This window comes from Pseudophryne corroboree, chromosome 6 (genome assembly GCF_028390025.1).
Source record: "Pseudophryne corroboree isolate aPseCor3 chromosome 6, aPseCor3.hap2, whole genome shotgun sequence".
Taxonomy (NCBI): domain Eukaryota; kingdom Metazoa; phylum Chordata; class Amphibia; order Anura; family Myobatrachidae; genus Pseudophryne; species Pseudophryne corroboree.
In genome coordinates, this window is record NC_086449.1 from 499,635,329 (window position 1) to 499,657,902 (window position 22,574).

Below are 22,574 nucleotides of genomic sequence, written 5' to 3' on the forward strand. Positions count from 1 at the left end.
TGAGTGCTGAGGCACGGAGGTGCTGGAGGCGCTGAGTGCTGAGGCACGGAGGTGCTGGAGGCGCTGAGTGCTGAGGCACGGAGGTGCTGGAGGCGCTGAGTGCTGAGGCACGGAGGTGCTGGAGGCGCTGAGTGCTGAGGCACGGAGGTGCTGGAGGCGCTGAGTGCTGAGGCACGGAGGTGCTGGAGGCGCTGAGTGCTGGAGGCACGGAGGCGCTGAGTGCTGGAGGCACGGAGGTGCTGGAGGCGCTGAGTGCTGGAGGCACGGAGGTGCTGGAGGCGCTGAGTGCTGGAGGCACGGAGGTGCTGGAGGCGCTGAGTGCTGGAGGTGCTGGATGCGCTGAGTGCTGGAGGCACGGAGGTGCTGGAGGCGCTGAGTGCTGGAGGCACGGAGGTGCTGGAGGCGCTGAGTGCTGGAGGCACGGAGGTGCTGGAGGCGCTGAGTGCTGGAGGCACGGAGGTGCTGGAGGCGCTGAGTGCTGGAGGCACGGAGGTGCTGGAGGCGCTGAGTGCTGGAGGCACGGAGGTGCTGGAGGCGCTGAGTGCTGGAGGCACGGAGGTGCTGGAGGCGCTGAGTGCTGGAGGCACGGAGGTGCTGGAGGCGCTGAGTGCTGGAGGCACGGAGGTGCTGGAGGCGCTGAGTGCTGGAGGCACGGAGGTGCTGGAGGCGCTGAGTGCTGGAGGCACGGAGGTGCTGGAGGCGCTGAGTGCTGGAGGCACGGAGGTGCTGGAGGCGCTGAGTGCTGGAGGCACGGAGGTGCTGGAGGCACGGAATGCTGGAAGCACAGGAGCTCTGAAGATCACTGGTACGGTAGTAGCGATGATACTCAGGCGCCGGAGCTCTGCCCGGCGTCTGGATTTGTACTTCCCGCCAGCCCCTGATTGGAGAGGCGCTGATGACATCACCCGTCCCCGGAGACGTCGGATGCGCCCGCGACGTCCACCCTATGGACGCCGGACGGAGCGCCGGGTGACAGAAACCGCCAGCGGGGACGGCCGCCCGGGCAGCCAGCAGCCTCGGAGGGACAAGCCCGGCGGCCGCGGCGGGGATCTGACAGTACCCCCTCCTCTAGGAGTGGCCCCTGGACACTTCCCCGGTTTTGTAGGATGTCTAGAATGGAAAATCCGGACTAGTCGAGGAGCCGAGACCTCAGAAGCCTTTATCCAACTTCTCTCCTCCGGACCGTACCCTTTCCATTCCACCAGATATTGCAGATTCTTGTGAAGGTAACGAGAGTCCAGAATTGTTTTGATCTCGAAGTCTGTTCCTGTTTCAGCTTCCACGGAGGTGGAACTAGAGGATTTTGAATGAAAACGATTAAGGACAAGAGGGCGAAGAAGAGAAACATGGAAGGCATTTGGAATACGCAGGTGAGAAGGTAAACCCATCTTACAGACCACAGGATTCAGGACTTGTAGCACAGGGTAAGGACTGATGAATCTTGGAGCAAACTTCATAGTGGGCACCTTTAAGCGGAGATTACGTGTGGACAGCCATACCCTATCGCCAACCTTGTATTAAGGAGCGGTTCGTCGTTTCTTATCGGCGTAGAACTTGTATCGGACAGAGACTTTTTTAAGACTAGCATGTATCCCACGCCAAATTCGTCCGAAGTGTAGTAGAGTGGACGTTACAGCTGGAACCTCTTCTATCAGAAGACTTGGTAATTCCGGAACACGTGGATGGAACCCATAGTTGACGAAGAATGGAGATTCACCAGTGGAAGAATGAAATGAATGGTTATGGGCAAACTCCGCCCAAGGTAACAACTCCACCCAGCTGTCCTGTGAAGGGGAGAGATAAAGACGAAGGAAAGTCTCTAGATCTTGATTGACTCGTCCTGTTTGTCCATTCGTTTGGGGATGATAAGCGGATGAAAACTTAAATTTAATCTGTAAGGCCGAGCAGAGGGCTTTCCAAAACCTTGCGGTAAACTGTATTCCACGATCAGAGACTATTTCCTGAGGCAACCCGTGCAACCGAAAAATGTTCTCGGATGAATAGTAGAGCTAGTTTCGGAGCTGTCGGTAGACCAGTCAATGGAACGAAGTGTGCCATCTTCGAAAAACGGTCGACGATCACCCAGACGGTGTTGCAACCTTTGGAACAGGGCAAGTCAGTGATGAAATCCATGGAAATGTGAGTCCAGGGTCTCACAGGGATAGGTAGAGGACGAAGCAACCCAGCAGGAGGCAGGCGAGGAGATTTATGTTGTGTACACTGTGGACAAGAATTAACGTAATCCTGTACATCTTTCCTCATGGTGTCTCACCAGTAAGACCTTTGCAGAAACTTGTACATCTTCTGGGCACCGGGATGACCCGAAAACTTGGAGTTATGGGCCCACTGTAGAATTCTTGGCCGAAATCTAGCTGGTACGGACATTCTTCCAGGAGGAGGAGCTGGAGTAGTTAAAGCAGCGGAGACAGAAATTGGATTTAGAATTAAACTCCGCTCGAAAGATTCATCCTCGTCTGTGGAAATCTGTGAACGGGACAGCGCATCCGCTTTAGTATTGAGAGTCCCGGCCCGGTACTTGATAACAAAAGAAAATCGAGTAAAGAAAAGTGCCCATCTCGCTTGGCGAGGATTCAAGCATTGTGCGGATTTGATATACAACACATTTTTGTGATCCGTGTAAATGGTAAACACATGTTTAGCCCCCTCCAAGAGATATCTGCACTCTTCCAAGGCGGATTTAATTGCCAAAAGTTCCTGGTCTCCAATAGTGTAATTTCGTTCGGCCGGAGAGAATTTCCGAGAGTGGAAGCCACACGGATGTAATTTCTTATCAGAGGAGTACTGAGAGAGAACGGCCCCAACTCCAACTGAAGATGCGTCAACCTCTAGGAAGAAAGGTTCATCGAAATTTGGTTGTTGGAGAACTGGAGCGGACATGAAAGCTTACTTCAAGTGGGAAAAGGCCTCAATGGCTTCGGGAGGCCACAAACTCGGATTAGAGCCCTTTCTCGTCAAGGCAGAAATGGGTGCAACAATGGTGGAGAAACCTCTAACGAATTTCCTGTAGTAATTCGCAAAGCCCAGGAATCTTTGTATTGCTTTTAAAGAGAGAGGCTGAGTCCAGTCACGAATGGCAGAGAGCTTCTCCGGATCCATGCAAAGCTCCGTCCCCGAGATGATATGATATAACCGAGGAACGGAATTGATGTTACTTTGAAGGTACATTTGGAGAGCTTAGCATAGAGATGATTCTTTCGTAAACGGTGGAGCACTTCTTTGACTTGAGTCCTGTGTTCAACAAGATTTTTGGAAAAAATCAATATGTCGTCCAAATATACCACAACACTTTGATATAACATGTCTCGGAAGATTTAGTTGACGAATCCCTGGAAAACAGCAGGAGCATTACTAAGGCCGAACGGCATCACCAGGTATTCGTAATGCCCATCCCGGGTATTGAAGGCGGTCTTCCATTCATCCCCTTCTCGGATGCGTATAAGATTATAAGCTCCCCTCAAGTCGAGTTTGGAGAAAACGCGGGCGCCACGAACCCTATCAAATAACTCTGTGATTAGTGGCAAGGGGTATTTATTCTTGATGGTGATATTGTTTAAGCCGCGGTAGTCGATACATGGTCTCAACCCCCCGTCCTTCTTCTTCACGAAAAAGAAGCCCGCTCCAGCAGGGGAGGAAGAGGAGCGAATGAATCCCTTGAGCAGATTGGACTTAATATAGTCCGACATAGCTTGAGTCTCGGGAAGTGACAGGGGATATGTGCAACCACGAGGTGGCGTCTTCCCTGGGACAAGGTCAATAGGGCAGTCCCAAGGCCTATGAGGTGGTAACAGATCAGCTGCCTGTTCCGAAAACACATCTTTGAACCCTTGATACGCCTCCGGAATATGCTCTTCATCCGTCTTAGAAGAGACACGGAGCGGACAAACGGGAGTGAGACAGTTAGTGTGACAAAAGGAACTCCAAGACTTTGAGAAGACTTCCAGTCAATGTGGGGATTAAGAATTTTAAGCCAAGGCATTCCAAGGACCAGATCGTGATGCATTTCTGGAATCACCAAGAGTTCCAGACTTTCTTGATGTAGAGCCCCGACCTGCAGCTTAACTGGCTCCGTGCGCCACATTATGAGACCCTTGGAAATCCTAGTACCGTTGATAGCCGTCAACGAAATAGGCCGCTCGATAGGCCGTAACTTTAAATCCATGCTTTGGACACAGGAGGAAGAAACAAAGTTCCCCGCAGCTCCGGAATCCAACAGGGCTTCACAAGACTTGGAGACTGAATTGGTGATTAAAGTTACAGGAAGCAAACAGTCCAAAATTGGAGAAGATTTAGTCGTGACCCCCAGCTTGACTCCTCCGGAACAAGCTAGGCCTGCCCATTTCCCGGACGGATTTACAAAACTTGAGGAAATGATCTGCGGCTCCACAGTAAAGGCAAAGTTTACCCTCACGACGACGCTGACGTTCTTCCGGAGACAGTCGGGATCGGTTAATTTGCATGGGTTCGTCCAAACTAGGCACAGCCACCGGTCTAGGAGTAGGATTCCGGAACCTGGAACGATCTGAACGGCTACGTTCTCTTCCACGCTCCTGCATCCGAAGATCCACCTTGACGCAAAGGGAAATCAACTCTTCTAATGGATCCGGCAGATCCCTTGTGACCAACTCATCTTTCAGCCGGTCGGAGAGACCGTTCCAGAAGGCAGCCCTCAGAGCGTCATTATTCCAGCGCAATTCAGAGGCAATGGTCTGGAAAATAAGAATTTACTCACCGGTAATTCTATTTCTCGTAGTCCGTAGTGGATGCTGGGAACTCCGTAAGGACCATGGGGAATAGCGGGCTCCGAAGGAGGCTGGGCACTCTAGAAAGATCTTAGACTACCTGGTGTGCACTGGCTCCTCCCACTATGACCCTCCTCCAAGCCTCAGTTAGGATACTGTGCCCGGACGAGCGTACACAATAAGGAAGGATTTTGAATCCCGGGTAAGACTCATACCAGCCACACCAATCACACCGTACAACTCGTGATATGAAACCCAGTTAACAGTATGAAACAACAGAGCCTCTCAACAGATGGCTCAACAATAACCCGATTTAGTTAACAGTAACTATGTACAAGTATTGCAGATAAACCGCACTTGGGATGGGCGCCCAGCACTCACTACGGACTACGAGAAATAGTCTTACCGGTGAGTAAATTCTTATTTTCTCTGACGTCCTAGTGGATGCTGGGAACTCCGTAAGGACCATGGGGATTATACCAAAGCTCCCAAACGGGCGGGAGAGTGCGGATGACTCTGCAACACCGAATGAGAGAACTCCAGGTCCTCCTCAGCCAGGGTATCAAATTTATAGAATTTTGCAAATGTGTTTGCCCCTGACCAAGTAGCAGCTCGGCAAAGTTGTAAAGCCGAGACCCCTCGGGCAGCCGCCCAAGATGAGCCCACCTTCCTTGTGGAATGGGCATTGACAGATTTTGGCTGTGGCAGGCCTGCCACAGAATGTGCAAGCTGAATTGTATTACAAATCCAACGAGCAATAGTCTGCTTAGAAGCAGGAGCACCCAGCTTGTTGGGTGCATATAGGATAAACAGCGAGTCAGATTTTCTGACTGTAGCCGTTCTGGAAACATATATTTTCAGTGCCCTGACAACGTCTAGCAACTTGGAGTCCTCCAAGTCCCTAGTAGCCGCAGGCACCACAATAGGCTGGTTCAGGTGAAATGCTGACACCACCTTTGGGAGAAACTGGGGACGAGTCCTCAATTCTGCCCTATCCATATGGAAAATCAGATAAGGGCTTTTACAGGACAAAGCCGCCAATTCTGATACTCGCCTGGCAGAAGCCAAGGCCAATAACATAACCACCTTCCACGTGAGATATTTCAGATCCACGGTTTTTAGTGGTTCAAACCAATGTGATTTTAAGAAACTCAACACCACGTTGAGATCCCAAGGTGCCACAGGGGGCACAAACGGGGGCTGAATATGCAGCACTCCTTTAACAAATGTCTGAACTTCAGGTACTGAAGCTAGTTCTTTTTGAAAGAAAATCGACAGAGCCGAGATCTGTACCTTAATGGAGCCCAGTTTTAGGCCCATATTTACTCCTGCTTGCAGGAAATGCAGAAATCGACCTAGTTGAAATTCCTCCGTTGGGGCCTTTTCGGCCTCACACCATGCAACATACTTCCGCCATATGCGGTGATAATGAGTTGCTGTGACCTCTTTCCTGGCTTTAATAAGCGTAGGAATGACTTCCTCCGGAATGCCCTTTTCCTTCAGGATCCGGCGTTCAACCGCCATGCCGTCAAACGCAGCCGCGGTAAGTCTTGGAACAGACAGGGCCCCTGCTGTAGCAGGTCTTGTCTGAGCGGCAGAGACCACGGGTCCTCTGAGATCATCTCTTGAAGTTCCGGGTACCACGCTCTTCTTGGCCAATCCGGAACCACGAGAATTGTTTACTCCTCGCTTTCTTATTATTCTCAATACCTTTGGTATGAGAGGTAGAGGAGGGAACACATAAACTGACCGGTACACCCACGGTGTCACTAGAGCGTCCACAGCTATCGCCTGAGGGTCTCTTGACCTGGCGCAATACCTCTCTAGTTTTTTGTTTAGGCGGGACGCTATCATGTCCACCTGTGGACGACCCCATTGATTTACAATCATTTGGAAGACTTCTGGATGAAGTCCCCACTCTCCCGGGTGGAGGTCGTGCCTGCTGAGAAAGTCTGCTTCCCAGTTGTCCACTCCCGGGATGAACACTGCTGACAGTGCTAGTACATGATTCTCCGCCCATCGGAGAATTCTTGTGGCTTCTGCCATTGCCATCCTGCTTCTTGTGCCGCCCTGTCGATTCACATGGGCGACTGCCGTGATGTTGTCTGACTGGATCAGCACCGGCTGGTGTAGGAGCAGGGATTTTGCTTGACTTAGGGCATTGTAAATGGCCCTTAGTTCCAGAATATTTATGTGAAGGGCAGTCTCCTGACTTGACCATAGTCCTTGGAAGTTTCTTCCCTTTGTGACTGCCCCCCAGCCTCGTAGGCTGGCATCCGTGGTCACCAGGACCCAGTTCTGTATGCCGAATCTGCGGCCCTCCAGAAGATGAGCACTCTGCAGCCAGCACAGAAGAGACACCCTGGTTCTTGGGGACAGGGTTATCAAGCGATGCATCTGAAGATGCGATCCGGACCACTTGTCCAACAGGTCCCACTGAAAAATTCTAGCATGGAACCTGCCGAATGGAATTGCTTCGTAAGAAGCTACCATCTTTCCCAGGACCCGCGTGCAGTGATGCACCGATACCTGTTTTGGTTTTAGGAGGTCTCTGACTAGAGAAGACAACTCCCTGGCTTTCTCCTCCGGGAGAAACACTCTTTTCTGGACTGTGTCCAGAATCATTCCCAGGAACATTAGACGTGTCGTGGGGACCAGCTGTGACTTTGGGATATTCAGAATCCAGCCGTGCTGGCGCAGCACTTCCTGAGATAGTGCTACTCCCACTAACAACTGTTCCTTGGATCGTGCCTTTATTAGGAGATCGTCCAAGTACGGGATAATTAAAACTCCCTTTTTTCGAAGGAGTATCATCATTTCCGCCATAACCTTGGTAAATACCCTCGGTGCCGTGGAGAGTCCAAACGGCAGCGTCTGGAATTGGTAATGGCAATCCTGTACCACAAATCTGAGGTACTCCTGGTGAGGATGGTAAATGGGGACATGCAGGTAAGCATCCTTGATGTCCAGGGATACCATGTAATCCCCCTCGTCCAGGCTTGCAATAACCGCCCTGAGCGATTCCATCTTGAACTTGAATTTTTTTATGTATGTGTTCAAGGATTTCAAATTTAAAATGGGTCTCACCGAACCGTCCGGTTTCGGCACCACAAATAGTGTGGAATAGTAACCCCGGCCTTGTTGAAGTAGGGGTACCCTGATTATCACCTGCTGGGAATACAGCTTGTGAATCGCTGCTAGCACCGCCTTCCTGTCTGAGGGAGCAATCGGCAAGGCAGATTTTAGGAACCGGTGGGGTGGAGCCGCCTCGAATTCCAGCTTGTATCCCTGAGATACTATTTGAAGGATCCAGGGATCCACCTGTGAGCGAGCCCACTGATCGCTGAAATTCATGAGGCGGGCCCCCACCGTACCTGGCTCCGCCTGTGGAGCCCCACCGTCATGCGGCGGACTTGGAAGAGGAAGCGGGGGAGGACTTTTGTTCCTGGGAACCTGCTGTTTGCTGCAGCCTTTTTCCCCTACCTCTGCCTCTAGACAGAAAAGACCCTCCTTTTCCCCGCTTGTTTTTCTGGGTCCGAAAGGACTGAACCTGATAAAATGGCGCCTTCTTAGGCTGTGAGGGGACATGGGGTAAAAATGCTGACTTCCCAGACGTTGCTGTGGAAACTAGGTCGGAGAGACCATCCCCAAATAATTCCTCCCCTTTATAAGGCAAAACTTCCATGTGCCTTTTGGAATCTGCATCTCCAGTCCACTGGCGGGTCCATAAGCATCTCCTAGCAGAGATGGATAATGCACTTACTTTAGATGCCAGCCGGCAGATTTCCCTCTGTGCATCTCTCATGTATAAGACTGAGTCTTTGATATGGTCAATTGTTAGCAGAATCGTGTCTCTGTCTAATGTGTCAATATTTTCTGACAGTTTATCTGACCACGCAGCGGCAGCACTGCACATCCATGCTGACGCAATAGCTGGTCTAAGTATAATGCCTGAGTGTGTATATACAGACTTCAGGATCGCCTCCTGCTTTCTATCAGCAGGTTCCTTAAGGGCGGCCGTATCCTGGGACGGTAGTGCCACCTTTTTAGACAAACGTGTGAGCGCTTTATCCACCCCAGGGGGTGTTTCCCAACGTAACCTATCCTCTGGCGGGAAAGGGAACGCCATTAGTATCTTCTTAGGAATTACCAATTTCTTATCAGGGGAAGCCCACGCTTCTTCACACACTTCATTTAATTCATCTGACGGGGGAAAAACTACAGGTAGTTTTTTCTCCCCAAACATAATACCCTTTTTTGTGGTACCTGGATGTAAATCAGAAATATTTAACACCTCTTTCATTGCCTCAATCATGCAGTGAATGGCCTTAACGGGCATTAAATTTGACTCATCGTCGTCGACACTGGTGTCAGTATCCGTGTCGACATCTACTTGTGCCATCTGAGATAGCGGGCGTTTCAGAGCCCCTGATGACTTTTGAGACACCTGGACAGGCACGAGCTGAAGACTCGGCTGTCCCACAGTCGGCATGTCGTCAATTTTTTTATGTAAGGAGTCTATACGTGCACTCATTTCCTGCCATAAACTCATCCACTCAGGTGTCTGCCCCCCAGGGGGTGACATCCCTGCTAAAGGCATCTGCTCCCCCTCCACATCATTATCCTCCTCAAACATGTCGACACAGCCGTACCGACACACTCCACACACACAGGGAATGCTCAAACAGAGGACAGGACCCACAAAAAGCCCTTTGGGGGGACAGAGTAAGAGTATGCCAGCACACACCAGAGCGCTATATATATATATATATATATAGGGACTAACTGAGTTATGTCCCTAATAGCTGCTTTTCAATAAAATATATATATACTGCCAAATTTAATGCCCCCCCCTCTCTTTTCCCTCTTACTGGTACTGTAGATTGCAGGGAAGAGCCAGGGAGCTTCCTTCCAGCCGAGCTGTGAGGGAAAAATGGCGCCAGTGTGCTGAGGAGATAGGCTCCGCCCCTTTTTCGCAGCCTATTCTCCCGCTTTTTATAGAATTCTGGCAGGGGTATTTGGGTATTTACCTCATATATAGCCCCTGGGGCTATATATTGAGGTATTTTAGCCAGCCAAGGTGTTTTTATTGCTGCCTCAGGGCGCCCCCCCCAGCGCCCTGCACCCTCAGTGACCGGAGTGTGAAGTGTGTGAGAGGAGCAATGGCGCATAGCTGCAGTGCTGTGCGCTACCTTGGTGAAGACAGAGTCTTCATGCCGCCGATTTTCCGGACCATCTTCTTGCTTCTGGCTCTGTAAGGGGGACGGCGGCGCGGCTCCGGGACCGAACATCAAGGCTGGGCCTGCGGTCGATCTCTCTGGAGCTAATGGTGTCCAGTAGCCTAAGAAGCCCAATCCGGCTGCAAGCAGGCGAGTTCGCTTCTTCTCCCCTTAGTCCCTCGCTGCAGTGAGCCTGTTGCCAGCAGGTCTCACTGAAAATAAAAAAAATCTAAGACTATTACTTTCTAAGAGCTCAGGAGAGCCCCTAGTGTGCATCCAACCTCGGCCGGGCACGAAATCTAACTGAGGCTTGGAGGAGGGTCATAGTGGGAGGAGCCAGTGCACACCAGGTAGTCTAAGATCTTTCTAGAGTGCCCAGCCTCCTTCGGAGCCCGCTATTCCCCATGGTCCTTACGGAGTTCCCAGCATCCACTAGGACGTCAGAGAAATTAACCACGTACTGACCCACGGAACGGGAGCCCTGACGAACACGGAGCAAGTCGGAAGAAGCAGTGGTCATCCTGCCGGGCTCGTCGAAGATTCTTCGAAAGGACGTGATGAAGTTGGTGTAGTTGGAAACCACGGGATCAGATCGTTCCCATAACGGAGACACCCAATCCAACGCTGACCCTTCAAGCAGGGAAATTATATACGCTACCTTAGAGCGATCCGTAGGGAAGTTATGAGAGAGCAGCTCGAAGTGCACCTCGCACTGATTTAGAAAACCACGGCAATTCTTTGGGTTCCCATTATAACGGGAAGGAGTAGGAAGCTGAAGACGTGACCTGGTACCAGCCGGAGGCTGGACATTACTGGAAACAGCAGCTGGAGCAATTACGGGAACTGGAGCCGGAATTGCGGAGGCTAAGGATGCTTGAATTTGATCCAATCGGCCGGACAATTCCTGGAGATATTGCATCACCTGACCTTGTGTCGCCTCTTGAGACTGAACTCGGGAAGCCAAACTTTGGATGGCACTCGACTCTGTGTTCCGATCCCCCGGGTCCATGTGGCCTGAGTATACTATCACTGACCTGGTTTGGAAGTGTTGTGGACTCGGAGATGAAGTCCACCTGTGTGCAATCTAAGTGTCACATGATCTGTCAGTATAAACACACCTTTTCTGAAAGGCCCCAGAGGCTGCAACACCACTAAGCAAGAGGCATCACACCATGAAGACCAAGGAGCTCTCCAAACAAGTCAGGGACAAAGTTGTTGAGAAGTACAAGTCAGGGTTGGGTTGTAAAAAAAAAAAAAATAACCAAATATTTGATGATCCCCTGGAGCACCATCAAATCCATCATCTTCAAATGGAAAGAACATGGTACCACAACAAACCTGCCAAGAGAAGGCCAGCCACCAAAACTCACAGACCAGGCAAGGAGGGCATTTATCAGAGAGGCAGCACAGAGAGCAAAGGTAACCCTGAAGGAGCTGCAGAGTTCCACAGCAGAGACTGGTGTATCTGCGCGTGTGACCACAATAAGCCGTACACTCCACAGAGCTGGGCTTTATGGAAGAGTGTCCAGAAAAAAGCCATTACTTACTGTTAAAAATAAGAAAGCACGTTTGGAGTTTGCCAAAAGGCATGTGGACGACTCCCCAAATGTATGGAGGAAGATGCTCTGGTCAGATGAGACTAAAATTGAACTTTTCGGCCACCAAGGAAAACCCTATGTCTGGCGCAAACCCAACACATCCCATCACTCCAAGAACACCATCCCCACAGTAAATCATGGTGGCAGCATCATGCTGTGGGGATGTTTTTCAGCAGCAGAGACTAGTAAACTGTTTCGAGTCGAGGGAAAGATGGATGGTGCTAAATACAGGGATATTCTTGAGCAAAACCTGTTTCAGTCTACCTGTGATTTGAGACTGGGACGGAGGTTCACCTTCCAGCAGGACAATGACCCGAAGCATACTGCTAAAGCAACACTCGAGTGGTTTAAGGGGAAACATTTAAATGTGTTGGAATGGCCTAGTCAAAGCCCAGATCTCAATCCAAGTGAGATTCTGTGGTCAGACTTGAAGATTGCTGTTCACAAGCGGAAACCATCCAACATGAAGAAGCTGGAGCAGTTTTGCCTTGAGGAATGGGCAAAAATCCCAGTGGCAAGCTCATAGAGACTTATCCAAAGCGACTTGCAGCTGTAATTGCCTTAGAAGGTGGATACAAAGTACTGACTTTAGGGGGGTGAATAGTTCTGCACGCTGAAGCTTTCTGTTATTTTGTCCTATTTGTTGTTTGCTTCACAATAAAAAAAAAAAAAAAAAAATCCTCAAAGTTATAGGCATGTTCTGTGAATGAAATTATGCAAATCTTCAAACAATCCACTTTAATTCCAGGATGTGAGGCAACAAAACATGAAAAATGCAAAGGGAGGGGGTTGAATACTTTAACAAGGCACTGTGTATGATGCTCAAAAACACTGGATTCTAGCAGCTAAATCATAATGGTGCAAACATCTTGGAATGCATAATACAAAAAATTGAGCAAAGCTTTACATTATAGCAAATAAAAAAATGTGAATTGAGAGGATTAATCAAAATTGTATTAATATCAGTAAAATCTATTTTAAAAACAGAATGAAAAAATATACCCCTTTATAATCTGTACCAATCTAATATTTTGTTTATGTAACTATTTTAAACTGGATAGAAATACAGCATATAATGAACACTAATAGCAAGACTAGTAATTAGAAACAATCGCCCCACTTTGTATTTTGGACAAACCATGTTGCAATGCAAGGGGGCAGATACATATTTTGTTTAGCATGCAGGGTAAATACTGTCTGCTTTTACACGTAGCCCATGTGCTGGACGGCTTTATTTTTACACCGCAATTAAGATTTCAGTTTGGACACAACCCTCCCAAATCTACATCTCTCTCTACATATTAAGTCTACTCCACTTGCAGTGTAACATGGTTTGCCAAGGTGTACAGTTACTCGTTGTTTGCTTTGGTCCCAACTATGAATCAGCCCTATAATATACAACCGGGGAAATTATTTTATGATGATGAAAGTATCCATCAATGTTGGAAATATTGGGGCTGAGAGTCCCATGCTAAGTGGCCACATTATGTGCATGAAATGTGTGGCTTTCCACCTGTATTCAGTGCAGTGCAGTGAGAAAATGATGCAGCCGCTTTGCATGCATCTTTGAATCAGGCGCTTTATCTCACCAAGTATAATATATGTAGGTCTCCTTTAATTAAGTGTATAGAATTAATACCGCATCCGCAGAATGTTGTTACATATAGATTTGTCTTATTACAGATCAGAGCTGCCAATCTTAGTGGAGACTGCTCACTTAGTAATGAAATTAGTCGGTTTAACTTCGGCCTTAAACAGCATCATCAGGTATGTACAGACATAAAGCTGTCCTCATCTATGAGCAGAGTACACTGTATCAAGAATAAGCAATTACGTTAACAAAATAAATGCTTTTAATTTATACACATTTGCTCCCTTTGGAAGGTTAATTCAAGTATCCCCAGTAGGCTGCACTGTCAGGGATTTTGTTTCTCCTGCCATTTTTCTCTATCGTCCTAGTGGATGCTGGGGTTCCTGAAAGGACCATGGGGAATAGCGGCTCCGCAGGAGACAGGGCACAAAAAGTAAAGCTTTAGGATCAGGTGGTGTGCACTGGCTCCTCCCCCTATGACCCTCCTCCAAGCCTCAGTTAGATTTTTGTGCCCGGCCGAGAAGGGTGCAATCTAGGTGGCTCTCCTAAAGAGCTGCTTAGAAAAGTTTAGCTTAGGTTTTTTATTTTACAGTGAGTCCTGCTGGCAACAGGATCACTGCAACGAGGGACTTAGGGGAGAAGAAGTGAACTCACCTGCGTGCAGGATGGATTGGCTTCTTGGCTACTGGACATTAGCTCCAGAGGGACGATCACAGGTACAGCCTGGATGGTCACCGGAGCCTCGCCGCCGGCCCCCTTGCAGATGCTGAAACGAGAAGAGGTCCAGAATCGGCGGCAGAAGACTCCTCAGTCTTCTTAAGGTAGCGCACAGCACTGCAGCTGTGCGCCATTTTCCTCTCAGCACACTTCACACGGCAGTCACTGAGGGTGCAGGGCGCTGGGAGGGGGGCGCCCTGGGAGGCAAATGAAAACCTTTTTTGGCTAAAAATACCTCACATATAGCCTCCGGGGGCTATATGGAGATATTTAACCCCTGCCAGAATCCGTTAAGAGCGGGAGACGAGGCCGCCGAAAAAGGGGCGGGGCCTATCTCCTCAGCACACAGCGCCATTTTCCCTCACAGAAAGGCTGGAGGGAAGGCTCCCAGGCTCTCCCCTGCACTGCACTACAGAAACAGGGTTAAAACAGAGAGGGGGGGCACTAATTTGGCGTTAGAAATAAATAAAAAAGATGCTATAAGGGAAAACACTTATATAAGGTTGTCCCTATATAATTATAGCGTTTTTGGTGTGTGCTGGCAAACTCTCCCTCTGTCTCTCCAAAGGGCTAGTAGGTCCTGTCCTCTATCAGAGCATTCCCTGTGTGTGTGCTGTGTGTCGGTACGTGTGTGTCGACATGTATGAGGACGATGTTGGTGAGGAGGCGGAGCAATTGCCTGTAATGGTGATGTCACTCTCTAGGGAGTCGACACCGGAATGGATGGCTTATTTAGGGAATTACGTGATAATGTCAACACGCGCCAAGGTCGGTTGACGACATGAGACGGCCGACAAACAATTAGTACCGGTCCAGACGTCTCAAAAACACCGTCAGGGGTTTTAAAACGCCCGTTTACTTTAGTCGGTCGACACAGACACAGACAGGGACACTGAATCCAGTGTCGACGGTGAATAAACAAACGTATTCCTTATTAGGGCCACACGTTAAGGGCAATGAAGGAGGTGTTACATATTTCTGATACTACAAGTACCACAAAAGAGGGTATTATGTGGGATGTGAAAAAACTACCGTAGTTTTTCCTGAATCGGATAAATTAAATGAAGTGTGTGATGATGCGTGGGTTCCCCCCGATAGAAAATATGGGCGGTATACCCTTTCCCGCCAGAAGTTAGGGCGCGTTGGGAAACACCCCTTAGGGTGGATAAGGCGCTCACACGCTTATCAGAACAAGTGGCGGTACCGTCTATAGATAGGGCCGTCCTCAAGGAGCCAGCTGACAGGAGGCTGGAAAAATATCATAAAAAGTATATACACACATACTGGTGTTATACTGCGACCAGCGATCGCCTCAGCCTGGATGTGCAGAGCTGGGGTGGCTTGGTCGGATTCCCTGACTAAAAATATTGATACCCTTGACAGGGACAGTATTTTATTGACTATAGAGCATTTAAAGGATGTATTTCTATATATGCGAGATGCACAGAGGGATATTTGCACTCTGGCATCAAGAGTAAGTGCGATGTCCATATCTGCCAGAAGATGTTTATGGACACGACAGTGGTCAGGTGATGCAGATTCCAAACGGCACAAAGGTGTATTGCCGTATAAAGGAAGAGGAGTTATTTGGGGTCGGTCCATCGGACCTGGTGGCCACGGCAACTGCTGGAAAATCCACCGTTTTTACCCTAAGTCACATCTCTGCAGAAAAAGACAGTCTTTTCAGCTTCAGTCCTTTCGTCCATATAAGAGTCATATCTGCCCAGGGATAGAGGAAAGGGAAGAAGACTGCAGCAGGCAGCCCATTCCCAGGAACAGAAGCGTTCCAACCCTTCTGACAAGCTCTCAGCATGACGCTGAGACCGTACAGGACCCCTGGATCCTACAAGTAGTATCCCAGGGGTACAGTTTGGAATGTCGAGACGTTTCCCCTGCGCAGGCTCCTGAAGGCTGCTTTACCAAGGTCTCCCTCCGACAAGGAGGCAGTATGGGAAAAAATTCACGAGCTGTATTCCCAGCAGGTGATAATTAAATTACCCCTCCTACAACAAGAAAAGGGGTATTATTCCACACTATATTGTGGTACTGAAGCCAGAAGGCTAGGTGAGACCTATTCTAAATCTAAAAAAATTTGAACACTTACAAAGGTTCAAATCAAGATGGAGTCACTCAGAGCAGTGATAACGAACCGGGAAGAAGGGGACTATCTGGTGTCCCGAGACATCAGGGATGCTTACCTCCATGTCCCAAATTTGCCCTTATCACTAAGGGTACCTCAGGTTCGTGGTACAGAACTGTCACTATCAGTTGCAGACGCTGCCGTTTGGATTGTCTACGGCACCCCGGGTCTTTACCAAGGTAATGGCCGAAATGATGATTCTTCTTCGAAGAAAAGGCGTCTTAATTATCCCTTACTTGGACGATCTCCTGATAAGGGCAAAGTCCAGGGAACAGTTGGAGGTCGGAGTAGCACTATCTCGGATACTGTTACAACAGCAGGGGTGGATTCTAAAGATTCCAAAATCGCAGCTGATCCCGACAACAAGTCTCCTGTGCTTAGGGATGATTCTGGACACAGTCCAGAAAAAGGTGTTTCTCCCGGAAGAGAAAGCCAGGGAGTTATCCGAGCTAGTCAGGAACCTCCTAAAATCAGTGCATCATTGCACGAGGGCCATGGTAAAAAAAATGGTGACTTCCTTCGAAGCAATTCCAGTCGGCAGATTTCATGCAAGAACTTTTCAGTGGGATCTGCTGGACAAATGGTCCGGATCGCATCTTCAGATGCATCAGCGGATAACCCTATATCCAAGGACAAGGGTGTCTCTCCTGTGGTGGTTACAGAGTGCTCATCTTCTAGAGGGCCGCAGATTCGGCGTTCAGTTTTGGATGTTGGTGACCACGGAGGCCAGCCCGAGAGGCTGGGGAGCAGTCACACAAGGAAAAAATTTCCAGGGAGTGTGATCAAGTCTGGAGTTTTTTCTCCACATAAATATAGCTAAGGGTAAATTTATAATGCTCTAAGCTTAGCAAGACCTCTGCTTCAAGGTCAGCCGGTATTGATCCAGTGGGATAAAACATCACGGCAGTCGCCCACGTAAATAGACAGGGCGGCACAAGAAGCAGGAGGGCAGTGGCAAAAACTGCAAGGACTTTTCGCTGGGCGGAAAATCATGTGATAGCACTGTCAGCAGTGTTTCATTCCGGGAATGGAAACTGGGAAGCAGACTTCCTCAGTAGGCACGACCTCCACCCGGCAGAGTGGGAACTTCATGGGGAAGTTTTCCACATAATTGTAAACCGTTGGGAATTACCAAAGGTGGACATGATGGCGTCCCGTCTGAACAAAAAACGGGACAGGTATTGCGCCAGGTTAAGAGACCCTCAGGCAATAGCTGTGGACGTTCTGGTAACACCGTGGGTGTACCAGTCGGTGTATGTGTTCCATCCTCTGCTTTTCATACCTAAGGTACTGAGAATTATAAGACGCAGAGGAGTAAGAACTATACTCATGGCTCCGGATTGGCCAAGAAGGACTTGGTACCCGGAACTTCAAGAGATGCTCACAGAGGACTTATGGCCTCTGCCGCTAAGAAGGGACTTGTTTCAGCAAGTACCATGTCTGTTCCAAGACTTACCGCAGCTGCGTTTGACGGCATGGCGGTGGAACGCCGGATCCTAAGGGAAAAGGCATTCAGGAAGAGGTCATTCCTACCCTGGTCAAAGCCAGAAAGGAGGTGACCGCACAACATTATCACCACATGTGGCGAAAATATGTTGCGTGGTGTGAGGCCAGGAAGGCCCCATGAAGAAATTTCAACTCGGTCGATTCCTGCATTTCTTGCAAACAGGAGTGTCTATGGGCCTCAAATTGGGGTCCATTAAGGTTCAAATTTCGGCCCTGTCGATTTTTCTTCCAGAAAGAAGTGGCTTCAGTTCCTGAAGTCCAGAAGTTTGTCAAGGGAGTATTGCATATACAACCCCCTTTTGTGCCTCCAGTGGCACTGTGGGATCTCAACGTAGTTCTGGGATTCCTCAAAACACATTGGTTTAAAACCAGTCAAATCTGTGGATTTGAAGCATCTCACATGAAAAGTGAACATGCTCTTGGACCTGGCCTGGACCAGGCGAGTGTAAAATTGGTGGTTTTTTTCTCAAAAAAGCCCATATCTGTTTGTCCATTCGGACAGGGCAGAGCTGCGGACTCGTCCCCAGTTCTCTCCCTAAGGTGGTGTCAGTGTTTCACCTGAACCAGCTTATTGTGGTGTCTTGCGCCTACTAGGGACTTGGAGGACTCCAAGTTGCTAGATGTGGTCAGGGCCCTGAAAATATAGGTTCCAGGACGGCTGGAGTCAGGAAAACTGACTTGCTGTTATCCTGTATGCACCCAACAAACTGGGTGCTCTTGCTTTTAAGCAGACTTTTGCTAGTTGGATGTGTAATACAATTCAGCTTGCACATTCTGTGGCAGGCCTGCCACAGCCAAAATATGTAAATGCCCATTCCACAAGGAAGGTGGGCTCATCTTGGGCGGCTGCCCGAGGGGTCTCGGCTTTACAACTTTGCCGAGCGGCTATTTAGTCAGGGGCAAACACGTTTGTAAAATCCTACAAAATTGATACCCTGGCTAAGGAGGACCTGGAGTTCTCTCATTCGGTGCTGCAGAGTCATCCGCACTCTCCCGCCCGTTTGGGAGCTTTGGTATAATCCCCATGGTCCTTTCAGGAACCCCAGCATCCACTAGGACGATAGAGAAAATAAGAATTTACTTACCGATAATTCTATTTCTCGGAGTCCGTAGTGGATGCTGGGCGCCCATCCCAAGTGCGGATTATCTGCATTACTTGTACATAGTTACAAAAATCGGGTTATTATTGTTGTGAGCCATCTTTTCAGAGGCTCCGCTGTTATCATACTGTTAACTGGGTTCAGATCACAGGTTGTACAGTGTGATTGGTGTGGCTGGTATGAGTCTTACCCGGGATTCATAAATCCTTCCTTATTGTGTACGCTCGTCCGGGCACAGTACCTAACTGAGGCTTGGAGGAGGGTCATAGGGGGAGGAGCCAGTGCACACCACCTGATCCTAAAGCTTTACTTTTTGTGCCCTGTCTCCTGCGGAGCCGCTATTCCCCATGGTCCTTTCAGGAACCCCAGCATCCACTACGGACTCCGAGAAATAGAATTATCGGTAAGTAAATTCTTATTTTTTCACAGCCGGGAAATCATTAAACCATTAATTGAATTAAAACAAAAAACAAAACCCTTGATAGCCTTTTTTTTTTTTTCGCTGTAAAATTTAGTAAGATGTAAATATGGCATTAGTCCTGCAAATTGAGGACTGCATTGTTAAGGTTCACTTTCTTTAAAATGAAAAGATTTGGGTGGGGGGGTTAAATGCATTTAGCCTGCAATAGTATCTAGAATCGTTTTGGAAGGAGGGCTATGAACCTGCACACTTTAAGTAGGAGTATGTGTATAAACGACGGAGATGCACAGTACTGCAAGAGATATCAGTACTTGAGCACAGGTGAATTAATTAGTAAATCAGTCAATTTGATTTCTCTGTCTTCTGCACTCAACCATGGATAAAATCTGGACTGTAATGGCATAGTTTGGGAAACGCTGTCATATATAAAAGGGTGATGGTTTGTTTTTGTTTTTTTCCTCCCTATCCAATTATTTCCCATTTCTCTAGCGTCCATAAGGGATATTGGGGGAAACTAGTACGATGGGGTGTAGACGGCGTCCAAAGGAGCCAGTGCACTTTAAATTTCTTCAACTGGGTGTGCTGGCTCCTCCCCTCTATGGGGGGGGGGGGGGGGGGGAGGGGGGAGAAACTGTCACCGGCCTTACGAGGTGCAGAGCCGCTTCCCCGCTGCAAGACCACCGTCCTGAGGGGTGGTTGTTCAGCATGGCACTGTGCACACCGCACATCCCTAATGCTGCCTGAAGGTGAAATCGGTGGTGAGTACAAACCGGGGGCCCAGCTAGGGCGGTCCCCCGTTTCAAAGTGTGGCTGACCACGGGTGCAGCGTACGTGACCCTCCCAGGGGGGTCCCGCTAAGATTCCCCGTGTAGAACTGGCACAACAGGGCTTGACTAGCACTTGTGTGATGTTTTAAGCTCAAAAGGAGACTTTTGCCAGTATAATAAATGTATGTAACTCCGGCACCATAGGAGGGGGCGAAGCTACCTCAGAGCGGGACATGAGGCATTTTGGTGCCTTCCTTTGCTTACTGCAGCACAGATAGCACACACAGCGCTTCCTGATCCTCAGGCATGCTGGAATCTAGCAAAGGGGCAGAGCTGCCTGGTAACACTATCCAGATCCTGTCTAGGACAATAATTGTTCGTGTTTACTGTATTACAGGGAGCTGACAGCCTCACTGGGGCTGGCGCAGCTCAGGGTGTGCTGGTGTCCTCTCTCTCTCTCTCTCTCTCTCTCTCTCTCTCTCTCTCTCTCTCTCTCTCTCTCTCTCTCTCTCTCTCTCTCTCTCATATAGTAGGGCAGTCTTGCATTATAACTGTCTGTGTGTGTTATTGTGCTTACTGTGAAACATGGGTAAACACAAGCTGTGCAGTGTATGTCACACTAGATTCTCTCCCTTATATAATGACTCTGTTTCCTGTGAACAATGCAGTCAATCTTCACAAATCCGTGAAGGGCCTGGGAAAAGTGTCCAGAGCCCCACTAGTTAGGGTCTCTGAAACTATGATGTCAGATATGTCTAGCTCACTGCTAATGTGCAGAAAACGCAGCTACTACAACAAGCTGTTGGAGATTTAGCTGCTAGGGCAGATGCACAGCCCCCCCCCCCTCCCCCTCTCATATGCAGGTTCTCAGAAGCATGGTTTATTTGCTATTCTATCTGATTCAGATGATATACAGGATGATGGGGATGACCTGGATCCCGTTTTTCTTTGTACAAAACAAGCCTAATGTTAGATGACTTATTCAAACAGGCCTGGAAAAATCCAGACAAAAAATTCCAAGTGCCCAAAAAGTTTTTGCGCACTCTCCCATTTGCTCCTGAAGGTAGAAAATTTTGGGAGGAACCCCCTGGGCTGGATGTCTCAGTCTCTCGCATGTCTAAAAAGGCAGTGCTGCCAGCACCGGGCTCCTTTACCATGAAGGATCCTTGGGATAGGAAGATAGACTACCTTAAAATCTATATACACAGCAGCCGGTATATATCACAAAGACCGGTCATTGCTGGTTGCTCGATGACCCATGCTATTCATTCTTGGGCCACTCAGATTCAGGGGGGCCTCTCGGGGGATATGACCTTAGTTACTATGATAACCCTCCTGAAGCACATTCAGGACACTACACGTGTCCTCTGTGATTCGCTCAAGGAGATGAACATTAATGCTCGGACTTCTGCCATGGCAGTGTCTGCGTGCAGGGCCTTGTGGTTGCGTCAGTGGATTGCGGACGCAGAATCCAAACGTAGTGTGGAATCCCTCCCCTCTGGGGAATGGCTTTTTGGGGTCGAATTGGATACCTGGATTTCCAAAGTTACGGCTGGGAAATCCATGTTTCTCCCCTCTGGGGCCTGCGCCGGCGAGACGCTCCTATCCGGGGCCGCCTGTCCAGTCCTTTCGGTCTCACAGATTTCGATCTAAGGCCTGAGGTGCCTCCAATGCGGCTCGAGGCATCAAAGGTAAGTCCAGAAAACCTGCAAACAACAGTTCTCAGGAACAGTCCACCGGTTCTGCGTCCACTAAGGCCTCAGCATGATGGTGCCCACCCACCCCGAGGGGATCTCGAGGTGGGAGCTCGACTGCGTCACTTCATCCGTGTCTGGTAGACTTCCTGCCAGGATGCCTGGGTCAGAGATCTCGTTTCTCAGGTCTACAGGCTGAAGTTCGACAGTACTCCCCCTCAACGATTTTTCAAATCAAGCTTTCCAGCTTTGGAGGATATGCAAGTTACGTTACAACAGGCAATCCAAAAGTTGGTTCAATCCCACGTCATTGTTCCAGTACCACTACCGCAGCACGGCACAGGGTTTTACTCAAACCTGTTTGTGCTACCAAAACCGGACGGTTCAGTCAGACCCATTTTGAATCTCAAATCTTTGAATTCTTACTTGAAGGTGTCCAAGTTCAGAATGGAATCCCTGCGAGCAGTGATTGCGGGCCTGGAAGAACGAGAATTTATGGTCTCCTTGGATATCAAGGACGCCTATCTCCATATTCCGATTTGGCCGCCTCATCAGGTGTATACAGTTTGCCCTACTGCGCAATCACTTCCAGTTCCAGGCGCTACCCTTCGGCTGTCCACAGCCCCGAGGGTATTCACGAAGGTGATGGCGGAGAGGATGTTCCAACTCCGGGTCCAGGGGGTCAGTGTGATCCCTTATCTGGATGATCTTCTAATAAAAACACGATCCAGGGAGCTTTTGTTGCTCCATATTGACCGCACCATCCATCTTCTATCAGACCATGGGTGGATCCTCAACTTGCAGTCCCACCTGGAGCCAACTCAGAGGCTCCTGTTCCTGGGGATGTTGCTGGATACTGTGGCCCAGAAGGTGTTTCTACCAGAGGACAAGGCGAAAACACTTCAGGAGATAGTCCGCATGGTGCTCTGGCCTCCTCGAGGGTCCATCCATCTCTGCATAAGATTGCTAGGAAAAATGGTTGCCTCATGCGAGGCGATCCAGTATGCCAGAACATTTCAATTGGATCTCCTGAGCAAGTGGTCCGGTTCGCATCTCTAGAT

The 22,574-nt window shown here is 49.1% G+C and overlaps 1 protein-coding gene across 3 annotated transcripts in view; it reads left to right on the forward strand.

Annotated features, from left to right (window-relative positions):
* Nucleotides 1-22,574, forward strand: part of LOC134932710 (mitochondrial inner membrane protease ATP23 homolog) — an 81,792-nt gene that overhangs the window by 43,163 nt on the left and 16,055 nt on the right. For all 3 annotated transcript variants that reach the window (XM_063927363.1, XM_063927362.1, XM_063927364.1), the window contains one exon: nucleotides 13,261-13,344. In XM_063927363.1, coding sequence (XP_063783433.1) covers nucleotides 13,261-13,344 — 84 coding nt within the window. The remainder of the gene's footprint in view (nucleotides 1-13,260; nucleotides 13,345-22,574) is intronic.